At 43.3% G+C, this 12,203-nt stretch overlaps 1 protein-coding gene across 3 annotated transcripts in view; it reads left to right on the top strand.

The window, feature by feature from the left end:
• PLCL2 (phospholipase C like 2) overlaps positions 1 to 12,203 on the top strand; it is a 204,078-nt gene that overhangs the window by 12,861 nt on the left and 179,014 nt on the right. The window contains exons 1-2 of one of the 3 annotated variants that reach the window (XM_048838532.2): positions 3,988 to 4,245; positions 5,037 to 5,571. In XM_048838532.2, the coding sequence (XP_048694489.1) occupies positions 5,269 to 5,571 (303 nt within the window). In that variant the 5' untranslated portion in view covers positions 3,988 to 4,245; positions 5,037 to 5,268. Of the gene's footprint in view, positions 1 to 3,987; positions 4,246 to 5,036; positions 5,572 to 12,203 lie in introns of those variants that run through there. The other 2 variants (XM_048838533.2, XM_075125760.1) reach the window with 2 other exon arrangements.

The following is a 12,203-nucleotide window of genomic DNA, read 5'->3' as shown; positions in this document are numbered from 1 at the left end:
CTGTTGTTAATCTTCATTTGCAAAGCTCAGTGGATTTCTATTCAAACTGTTTGGCATAATGGGTGGGAAAGATGCTAAAGCGTTCTTCACCCTGCCGTCAGTGGGCTAAGAGTATTTGGTGTGGATGAATGAATATAGAAAAGAAGCAATTATCTTGCAACGGATGGTCCAATGAACTTTCCAAAAATATAAACATAATGAATTGCAAGTGCAAAAAAATAAATATTTTCCAAGAAACAAATCTGTTAATTTGGCTGTGTTCACCCACCAACACACTCTCTCTCTTAGACACAGTCACATTCTCACACTCACAAACATATGCTCTCTCTCGCACATATATAGACACTCACAATCTACAAATGTGTAATTATACATTATTGATAACTAAACTCTCCTTTAGATCAATTACTGACTGCTCATATGTATAGCTTTATTCACGTGCATAAACATTTATAAGATCAGGACCTTAGTTACTGAATCAAATCAGATACAAGATAATTACTGGAGTTGTAAAGAATCTTATAATGGAGAAAAAAAATTCTAAGCAGAGATTACAGAAAAGCCTCATCTGCACAAAATAATAGCTAATAACATTTTTTTTAAATGTTAATGAATAAAAGTGGTTAGGATATTAATGATCTGCCTTTCATTTCACAGGTCATTTAATTATGGGTCAGGGGGGTAATTGCCCCATTTTTTGTAGGCTTTTAATGCTTGCAAGTTAATACTTGACTTGGAATAGTCCAACAGGTGCTTTTTGCTTAGCTATGGAACTTTGATATTTAGTAGGATTTTATGAAAATTGCTGTGCATGCATAACAGCTGTTTTTCAGTTAAATATCCTCATAGAAGTTTCTCTGGCTCCCGTTATAATAATCCTCATTTCATTATAACAATTAAAACGGTTGGCTGCTAAGAATATCTTATAAAATAATAATAATGCAAAAGTCTTTTCAGCCATAGATGTCAAAGCACTTTACAAAGAACATAAATATGATCCTCATTTTACCAATCGGAAAACTGAGGAACAGAGAAGTAAAATGACAGGCTGGTGACAGAGCTGGGAACATTACTCAGGTCTTTTGAGTCATAGGGCAGTGCCTTATCCACTGGACCACACTTTCTCCGAAAATAGAGAGAAATCAGTGTAATTTAGCTGTTTTTCATGCAGTGTCAGTTATCTACCTGCACTAAGGACTAAGGCCAGACCTTAGGCCAGACAAAGGTACTTGGATGCCTGAAGATGCATTTAGTCACCTAATAGGAGTTTTAAAAATGCCTATGTGCCTAACTCCCACAGTTTGGCGTGTAGGTGCTTTTAGCACTTTTTCAAGCACTAAATACCTTTGAAAACCTGGTCCTAAGGCTCTCATCCTAGTCTCATTGAAGTCAAAGGCAAAACTATCATTGACTTCAGTAGGAGCAAATGAGGCTCTGAGGTTCTATATGTACAATGTGCTGAGTACCCTCAAGCTCTGTTGACTTCTATGGCACTTGGTATTTCACAAGATTGAACCCCAAGGTCACCATTTCCAAAAGTGACCGCTGACTTTGAGTGTTGTGCTTTGGACACATTGGACTTGATTTTCAGTACTGAAATTTTTGGGAGTGCAGGAACTCAGCTCTGTAAATCAAGGCTAAAATGTCCCCAGTTATGGATCCATTACATGCTTCTGCGCACTTAAACCACTAGTCTCATTGACTTCAATAGGATGAGTAAATAAGTGTTCACTAGGGTGAGTAAGGACTCCTCACTTGGTCCAGTTTTACTGGGTACTTCTGAACATTTGGCTTGTAAGTATCAGCAATTTTTCATTTTGCATGGGGAAGTAGAGTTTAAGGGTTATGTACTAAAGTATATATCTGAATAAAATGGTTGAGGTATAATTCTCTAAAAAATTAGGTTTGTAACAAAACTGTAATTGTTCCTTTACTAAAATAGCCAGAACAAGGAAATAATGAACACCAGGGAATAAGGAGTTACAGAAGAAATCTCAAAAACAGAACAATTTGTTTTTCTTTACTACATTAATCTGTTTGGAGATATGTATCTGTAGTGCTCACATGAAAAAGTTTGGCTGGGGCTGCTTGCTGCTCCTGGCATCATTAGTTACAGGTCTGCCAAGGTTTTACTTAAGGGCCAAATGTTTTTCAATAGAGTTATCCTCTCTCCATATAGAGTGGACAAATAGGGTGAGGTGGGAAGGGGAGGCTTTATTTTTTTCTGTGGATGGACCATTCAAATCTTGTTACAAGCCTGAAAATCAGTGGTTGGATGACTGATTCTCTAATGTGCAGCCTAAGCAGCAAAATGGCTGAAAACATTAATCTTCCTTTTCACTGGCTTACTGGCAAGGTTGTGTAACAAATGATTCTAATAACATTTTGTACCTGTGGCTTGTAACTCCTATCCTCTGGAAGAAACGGTTACGATGCTAATCTGGGAGAGGAAACTCAGGTAGGAGTGGTTTGCATACCTGAAGATATATTACTCAAAGTTCATTTTGAATTTTTAATGATTGTGGGTTTTTTACGTAATTGGTCAGGCAGTACCAAATGCCAAGCTGAGGAAGAATATTAAAGATGACTGTATGCCTGTACCATCAAGACTCAATTTGGTTGTTTCAAGTCCAGAATTTAGGTTTAATAGTATTTACCCTCACAGTGTAAGGTCCGAGTCCTGAAAACACTTATGCTTTTGTTTAACTTTAAGCAAGCAAGTAATCTCTCTGACTCTAGCCTGGACTACTCACTTGTTTAAAGTTAGGAAGCAACTAACTTTGCTTCCTAACTTTGAGTGTTTGCAGGATCAGGGACTAAAAGACTAAATAACCTGTTGCAAAAATACATTGTGGTCAGAAGATGGGAGAAATTAATAATGTATTACAATAATTGCCTTTGTGCATTAACTTGCTTTTGTGTTGTATACACATTTTGGATATAGACAAATATGTGTCACATTTGTCATGGTGTACAACATGGTATAATTTTGTGTTGACAATATTTCTCAGGGTGACTGGCAAATTATGTTGTTCATTAAACTATGATTAACCCACTGCTTGATCACTCTATCTACTTTTTGTTTATTAGTACACTGTTCTAACTGTACTGGCCAGATTCTGAAACACTCATTCGTGTTGAGTAAGACCTTGCTCTGCAAGTAGCCCAAAAGAAACAAACAGGGCAACATGTGATGTAAGGTGCTATTCAGACCTCTGTGTTAGTGATGATCACAGTGTGTGTTTAATGGCCTGCTTTCTTTGGGGGAAGGTGGAAATACAGTAGAAGGGGAGGTGTCTAAGTGAGTCACTGCATCAGACAGGGTCAGATGGCTACCTGTACCATAATGTGCCATTCTTTTCTCTTGCCACCCTCCCTTTCTTTTTGGAAATAGCCCTTAATCATACATGTACAGCATGTACCAGTATTATCCACTTTGATTTACACTTTGGATGCAGTTAATGGACAGGATTGATTGTCCATGAATGAACTGGTTTCCTGGCTCTAATCTAATATAGACATCCTTATAGATTAATTGGGGAGAGTCCTGAGGGACTAGGGTGGGAAGGGACATACATTGTGTCAAAGCTGCGGTTCAAGGTGAACAGTGCTGCACTGTAATGTACTTAGCAAGTGATAATGGAAACCACAGGAAACCATAAGAGAGCAGATGGGGACAGACATATGCCTGGGGCCTGGGGAATTGTTGGGAGGGTTGGAGCAGGGAGGCTGAACATTTTGAATTTGGAGAGTGTGGGTGGCCGGAGGGTGTGCCGGCGGAGGAGGGGTGGGGGTATTTCTTGATCTCAAACATCTTCTTTCCCTCCCCCCAGATCATGTTGCTACAGCTCGGGAGGGTCCCGCGGAGCAGCAGGGGGAGGGCGCCAGTCCCAGGCAGGGAGGGTAACATTTGACTGACGGACGTAATCCTCCCCCGCAGCGGAGAGCTTTTGATCCGCCGGATGGGGGCGCTGGCGGCGGGGTTCCCGAGCCGAGTGTTGCTTGGCCGTGCGAGCGGCCGTCCCCCTCCCCGGAGATTTTCCCCGGGTGAGGGCGCTCGGGGTTACCGGCTCGTCACCGGCTCCCGGGGCCGGCGCGGCACGCTGAGCTGGGGAGGCAGCGGGCGAGGGAAGCAGCCACGCGAATCTCTCTGTATCCGGCTTCGGGCAGAGGCGGCGACCATAGCGCGGAGGGAGCGGGAAGGGAGGGGAAGCGGCGGGAGGTGCCGCCTGCCGGGCTGTGGAGGTGTGTGTGTCTGCTGGGGACAGGGGTGGGGGGCTGCTGGGGGTGGGGGGCTGCTTGGGGCCGGGCACACGAGCGGGGTGCGTGGCTGGGATCAGCAGGGGGCGAAGAGGGGAGGCAGTTGGCGGCCCCGCCTCTGGCGCCCTCCCCCGGGGAGGTGGGCAGGGTAACGGTTCCAGGGTGGCTGCGCTGGGGCGCCACGAACTAACGTGTGAAACGTTCAGGGGGCCGGGGGGGGGGGGCAGAGGAGGCGGGTCTGCTCTTTAATAGTGTGTGTGTGTGTGTGGGGGGGGGTTCCTCTGGCTCCTGATTTGATCTGGACTCACTCTTTGTGTCGGGTCTTTTTTTGTCGTGTGAGGGACACGCTTTGCTGCTAAGCCCGCCCCTCGGCCAGGTCTATATTGTTTTGGTTTTTAGTTTCCCCCTGTAAGTTTGTGTGTCCCCCTTGTGGAAGCACCGATTTCCCCCCCATATAATGTAGCAGCCTGACTGCTGTAGTTCCTCCAAAAATATTAAGTAGTGAGTAATAGCAGAGGCAGGGTTTATTCCCCCCCCCCCCGCCCCCGGTCCCCCAGCTGTACTTCGCATCGATTTTTGTCCCCATGCACCTCCTGTGGTGTGTGGCACCTTTCCACCCTCCATTGCTGTGTGTGTTGTGTTGTCTTTCAGGCAGATCTCATGCAGCCTCCCTCTCCCTGTACTGCGTGTGGTGTGTTGTATCTGTCTTTCCCCCCCGCCCCTTTAGGCTCATGTGAAGCGAGAGACTGTCACGTTTCATTTTTTTCCTTTCCCAGGTGCTGAAAAGGAGGGCTGCAGCAGCTCCCAGCAGCAGGCTCGAGGACATTTCCCCCTCACCCCTACAGGAGCGTTACAATTTCAGCTGCCAAATCTGTGGAGGAGAGAGACTTTCGCACAACCGCCCCCCCTCCCAATCTTAAATATACAAAAAGCGGAAGAGGAGCCAGCAGCAGGGGAAGGGGGTGGAGGGGAACGGCAATATTGTTGCAGCTATAGTGGCCGAGGCTGATGGCGGAGTTTGGCAGCAGGGGTGCTGCTACTGGTAGCACCAGGGGCGGGGGGCTTCCCTCGTCCCCGGGTCCTGTCCAGGGGCAGGTGGCTTTCAAGGCAGGAGATGGGGAAGGCGGAGGAGACGACGGCGGCGGCGGCAGATCCTATGTTGACAGTGCAGGCGGCGGGGTCTCCAATGGGGACTGCGCTCTGGTCGGAGAGGAGACGGGATCAGCCCAGCCCGGCGGCAAGAGAGGATGTTCCACTATACAACAGAGGGAAAGCAAATCCGGCATCCCCCGGAGGAGCAGTATCATCAAGGTAAGAGGGCTTGCCCCGCCCCACCGCAGGGATTTCTTCTTGCTTGGGCGGGAAGAGATGGGGGTGGGGGGTTGTCTGGGTCACATAGTCCAGTCTCCGCTGAAAGGATGTGTTGAATTTGGCGGGGGTGACTTGATCTGCCATTGTACATAGTGGACAATTGGGGCGGGGGAGCCTTATGCACAGGGTATTATTGATCTTGGAGGGCTCCTAGCCCAGAGCAGGTGGAAGGGAAGGCAGAGCCTGGTTGGCTACTAGCAAGGCAACAAATATGAACATCACTGAAAGCCGTGAATGACAGGATCCCTGCTTATTATCTGTGATGATGGGTGCACCTGTGCAGAGAAAATTTTGTGGCTCCATTGGGGAGGTTAGAGGGAGACACACACATAGGTGATGGGAAAATCAGGCGTTAACTGGACTGGGGGTCGGAGAAGGCAAAATATGAAGGCTTCCTCCTTAAAGGGATCAGTGCATCTAGTAATAGATTATGTTGTACTTTACTTAGCAGCAACCTTTTGGCTACTGTTACCTGTATGTAGATTTCAGCTGCTAATGTTTAACATGAACAGACAAGGGCAGGTTTTACATTATGTAACTCATTGGAGGAAGGGATGCAAGATTTCTGACAATAACCATTTATGTAAGTACAGATATTCCCTTTCCTTAAACCCCAGGCCCTTAAGAGGTGACAATTTGTCTTGGGTTAATTATCTTTCATAGCTCCAGCAGATAGGCCTAAAGAGCTTTTAAAAAATCTTACAAAAAGAAAGCAAGTTTTTTAAATTAAAAGTACATTAGAGGTGAGTTTCACAGACCGAAATAAATAACTCTTTTTTGTCTTCCTGTCACATTATTGCATGTGTCCAAAATTGTGTGTGCTGAAATGAGAATATGTATTTTTGCTAGATGGACAATCGTGAAGTATATCAGGAAAAGTTAGCCCAGTGGTGTGTATCAAGTTGTGCTGTATGAGACTGCAGGACCTTGGTTTGAGAGCCAAGGAGAGGACAAGGACAGCCAGTGGTGGAACACGGTTGACAGCAGTGTACCCACCCTTCCTGTCAGAGTGATGATGCTGGGTGTGGTGGAACAATAAACAAGAGGCAGTTGAACATTGTGTTTTCATAATTTAATATCCATAAGATATTACTCTTTAATATTCATTAGACCTGCCAAAAATCTTTTGATACAAGATCAGTGTTAATTTCTACCCTTGTTGTCATCCTCTCTGGTAGTCCAAAAAAAGATAGTGCTGTGTGCTCTATGTAACACGTGGTTGTGATATTAATTTTCAGTGTATCCTCTTTTATACAGCAAGCTTATATGTTTGTAAGGTCTAAACAAGTATACAAAGTTTCAAGGTACAATATAATAAAACTAAAGAGTACAAATGTGGAAATATTAAAGTGATCTTTTCACGTATAGTATTGTCTCTTAAACACACACATCATCTTTAACTCTAAAGGTCTTCTATTTCTCTAGAAATTTCTTAAGCAATGATGTCTGAAAGTTGCTAATTAATAATTCTCAATTTTATAAATTTGAACACTGATGTATTTTATCTTAGTACTGATTAATAGTTTACTTTGTAGTTTAGATAAGTAGGATGAAAAATTCCAGTGAACACCAATAATTTTTGAAATCATTTTGGCCATATTTCTTTTAGACTTGGGTACCTTAAATTAGGTACCTAACTGAAAATGGCTTGACTTCCGGAGTTGCTGAGTGCCCTTCCTCCCATTGACTTCTATAGAATTCAAAGGTGCTTTGAAGATCCTGTAGATGCTTACCTTTAGGAGCCAGTCTGACAATTTAAGTAGCAATATTTAGTTTTATCTTAACATTCCACATCTGACACTTGTGCACCTAGTACTACATAGCATAAATCAAGATACACGTCTTTTCACTGTCAGAATCTAGTTTATAAAACTTTTTTTTGGAATTTAAGTGGTTTATTTTTATATGATGGGCTAAACTCTACCCTTTCCAATGAAAATGGGTGTTAATATGAAATCTCATCGAAACTCCTGTGTGCTACAAGAAGTGCAGTTTTCTTACCCTTTACAATCTGTTTGAATCACGGAACTATGTTAGTGGATCCGGCAGGTAGTGAAGACATACCCTAAGAATGGTAGTAGTAATTAGATGTAAACTGATGTAACACCTGGTCAGTGTTTCAAGACACCTTGTTTTGCATGCTAAATATTGTCTGGGCTCCTGAGTTATAAACAACAAATTGTTTGCAGTGTTGTTGTAGCTGTGTTGGTCCCAGAATATGAGAGAGACAACAGCAAATTTATATTAAAACAATAGTCTCAGTTAATATTATATTCTTTGGAAGTGCACGTGTATAGGAAAATCAGGATCCCAAAAAATATTTTACTCCAAAAGACTGCATGGTAGTGATTTACAATCCTTTCTTTGAACCTTCATTGGTAATAGGTAGGCACACAAGTGCACCCCACTTCCATTAATCCCATATCTCTGAATGGGATTTGCATTTTCTTATCTTCCATCTTTCCCGTTTGTTTTGTGTTTTTCCACCCTTCTGTATTTAATAATTTTTTGCTCTTGGTTTTTCTTTTTGTACCCATTTCACTGTTGGCTCTTCTTTCTCTCTCATGGGATAGCTGTTTGCTTCTTGGGTCTGAAGTATTCATAGAAGCTTGATGTGCTCAAGTGGCTGAGCTAAGGTTTACAGAAAAACAGAAGATGACCTTGAAGTGAGGGCTGCTGCTTGAGCTTCCAGCCCTGAGCATGGGAGTGGTACCCATGGCCAAGTGTATTAAAGGATGGTGCGGGAACAAGTAAAGATGGATTGTGTTCAGTGAAGTGTGCTGCTTTACTTGCATATATTGGAGCAGATATGGGCCTTGAGTGGATCGGTGTTCATGAAGCTATTCTCTCCTCTACTGTTCCTTTCCTCTGTACCGTGCCATCCTCCCAGAGTGGGAAATGTTATACTAGGGATTATTCCAGGAAATATCATTGTACCTTGTTTGTGTGTCTTGCAGGAGTGTCCTGTAGTTTAGATATCCAACTCCTGAACTTCAGTGGTTTACTAGTGCATGATGGGAGAATGAAAAATGTTAGCAATATTCCAGAATACTCAGCTTGGTATTACTACTAGCTAAGGTTTCCTATATAATTGCCTTTAATATAAGAATTCCTTAGTACAGTATAAAATTCCTATTCCTGTTGCAGGTGAAGTTGCCCTCGCTCTATGATCTTTTCCCTTTCATTACTTTAATCTACAGCTGGCTAATTTTTATAGCTCAATAATAGGCTTGTAACTAGGCAGTTGGAATGTAGCTCCCTCAATCAAGCTGCTCCTGGGCCAGACTTTTTCAGGTTTCTGCCTTTCTCCTAGCCAGTATATGGTGTCTCATCGATCAGGATTGTCAGATAATACAAGTAAATCTCTCGCCTGAAGACCTAGAAGCTGCTTCATAATTTTCTGAGGTTCCCTATGTGGGTCTGTCTGTCTGTACTCTTATTTCCAGTAAACCCAGTAAGCTATGGGAAAGGATGAACAGCAGGAGTATTATTTCTGTTCATGTGCCTTCTCTTCCCCTTCAGTTCAATGATAGGGCATAATTCCTATCACTAAATTATAAAAGTGGCAATGAGCATATAACTTTTTTGTTAGACTCTCCATGAAGTTGTATTTATAGCCCACAGGAGTTTCAACATGTTGCATATGTCAGTGATGTGAAAGGCATGTCACTACTTGCTAGCAATGAAGTGACCAGGACACCTCAACATCATTGTTAATTTGTGTTGTGCCTCTCAATTGACAAGACATGCCTTGCTTCTTTCCTGAGATACATGCTACAAAATGATTTAACTTCCTTTCATAATTTGTTAAACATTTATTTATTTTTAACTTGTTTCAATCTATAAGAAGTACTTAATCAGAACATTGAGACGTGCAATATTTTAAAAAACAAACAGCTTTACTAATTGGCACAAAGCTAGCAAGACAGCAGTTAAAGAGAAGCTCTGTGTATCTCTGCCAGGGTCTCTAAACATATTAACAAAATAGTGTGCTGAGTGGCATCAGTCTGTTGATGGATTTAAAAGAATCAGCATGGATACTTTTTTCTCAACTGCCAGGATGAGGAGAAGGTCCAACAAGTACACAGTTATTTTTGTACCATAGCTAGGTCTAAAATGAGACTAGAATTCCCCCCAGGAAATTTGAGGACTTAATGTATTGTATAAATTCATAATATCAATGAGGAGTCCGGTGGCACCTGAAAAACTAACAGATTTATTTGGGCATAAGCTTTCGTGGGAAAAAAAACACTTCTTCAGATGCAAGGAGTGAAAATTACAGATGCAGGCATAAATATACTGACACATGAAGAGAAAGGAGTTACATTACAAGTGGAGAACCAGTGTTGACAGGGCCAATTCAATCAGGGTGGGTGTGGTCCACTCCCAATATTTGATGAGGAGGTGTCAGTATCAAGAGAGGGCAAATTGCTTTTGTAGTAAGCCAGCCACTGCCAGTCCCTATTCAAGCCCAAATTAATGATATTAAATTTACAAATGAATTGTTGCTCTGCAGTTTCTCTTTGAAGTCTGTTTTTGAAGGGATTTTTTGTTGAAGTATGGCTACTTTTAAATCTGTTATAGAATGTCGAGGGAGTTTGAAAGTGTTCTACTGGCTTTTGTATGTTACCATTCCTGATGTCTGATTTGTGTCCATTTATTCTTTTATGTAGAGGCTGTCCGGTTTGGCCAGTGTACATGGCAGAGGGGCATTGCTGGTACATGATGGCATATATCACATTAGTAGATGTGGAAGTGAATGAGCCTCTGATAGTTCACAATAACCTTTTCCAGAAATGAAGGCTTGAGATAAGGCAAGATTGTAATTTCCTGACTAAGGGCCTACCACAGAGGTGGGCAGACTATGGCCCGTGGGCCACATCTAGCCTGTGGGACTGTTCTGCCCGGCCTCTGAGCTCCCAGTCAGCGTGGCTAGCCCCCGGCTCCTCCCCTGCTGTCCTCCCTCCCCTGCAGCTCTGCTACCGCGTGGGCAGTACTCCTGCCGCTCCTGTTGGGCAATGCGGGCAGCGGGGCTGTCTCTGGCGGGGCTGTGTGCTCCTGCTGCTCTGAGCGGCATGGTAAGGGGACGGGGAGTGAGAAGGGGGTTGGATAAGGGGCAGGGGATCCCAGGGGCAGTCAGGGGACAGGGAGCAGAGGACGGTTGGATAGGGGGTGGGGTCCTGGGTTTGGGGGGTGGGGTCTCGGGAGGGGATGGTCAGGGGACAAGGGGCAGGGTGGGCTGGATGGGTCAGAGGTTCAGAGGGTGGTAGTCAGGAGGCAGGAAGTGGGAGGGGGCAGATACGGGGACGGGGCCATCTGTTTGGGGAGGCACAGCCTTCCCTACCCAGCCCTCCATACAGTTTTGCAACGCTGTTGTGGTCCGCAGGGCAAAAAGTTTGCCCACCCCTGGCCTAGCATCTTTTTAATGAGCTATTGTTGGCAGCCTGTAATAGGTGTTGACTCCCCCTCCCCCCCAGTAATGGACTCTGTCTCTCTGTTAGATTTTACAACTAATGTAGGTGATAGCCCAAAATTCTTCAAGTAGTTCTGGAGCCTCAATGAGCATAATTGGCTGAAACTCAAGGAAAGAAACTGGCCTCTTCTCCTTCTCTTCCCTGACATAGAATTTAGCCCATGGACACAGCCATTCCAGTCCAGATTAAATCATTCTTTTCTTTGAGGTAAATTGAAAATTCCTCAAGCAATAGACACTGGACAGTGTCTGAACAGAAGCAGCCAAATTCATTAAACTGTCTGCTACCTGGAGCAATTTCATTTACTATGATGATGCAGATGCTGTAGTGGAGGAAAAGAGAACCTTCTTTGTTTCAATCACATCTTCAGTATAGGACTTTAAAATTTATGCTATGATCGATCTAGTTTGGAATATGATTTCTGCCACCTGTACTCTGACCTCCTCTCTAATAGTTTCATTTGATACAGAGAATCAGTATATCAGTGTGACACAAGAGACCAGCAGGAGGGGACATTTAGGAGCTATCCTCTCTATAATAGAGGACAATAGATTGTTATGTTGTCTGACACATACTTTTCTTAAAACAATGAAGAAAAAATTCAACCTGTTGTTCTTCCCAGACAACTGAAATTTCAAAACAAGACATCAAATGAATCTTCAGACACATCTTGACTTATTTATGCCAAAAGTTTAACTTCTGAAATTTGGAAGCTAGTCTCAGGAGTTGATCTGTAAACTTTTGAAAATTAATGCATTGCATTGGAGTTTAGTCAATCAATAGGTGTGAAATTGCATGTAATTATAGGCAGGGCTGGTAGTGCCACCTATTTTTAAGATTACCCAACACTTCCTATCATAAGACCCTGTTTACAGTTGCTTGTAATTTACCAAGTTTTAACACTTTGGGCTGAAATTTTCCATGCCAGGTGTTTGCCTCAGGCTGAATTATTTTTCGAAAATTTTAGCCAAACTGATTCAGCCATTTCTGAAAACAAAGGCTGGGGAAAATATGTTACTTTGCCCAAGTTTAAAAAAAATAGGTGACGATATTGTTAAACAGCTCTTACACCCACATGCTTCGGAGAAGGACCTTGTA

Source organism: Caretta caretta, chromosome 2 (genome assembly GCF_965140235.1).
Source record: "Caretta caretta isolate rCarCar2 chromosome 2, rCarCar1.hap1, whole genome shotgun sequence".
Lineage (NCBI taxonomy): Eukaryota > Metazoa > Chordata > Testudines > Cheloniidae > Caretta > Caretta caretta.
The sequence above is the reverse complement of the archived record's forward strand: the minus strand, read 5'-3'. Positions and strand labels throughout refer to the sequence as shown.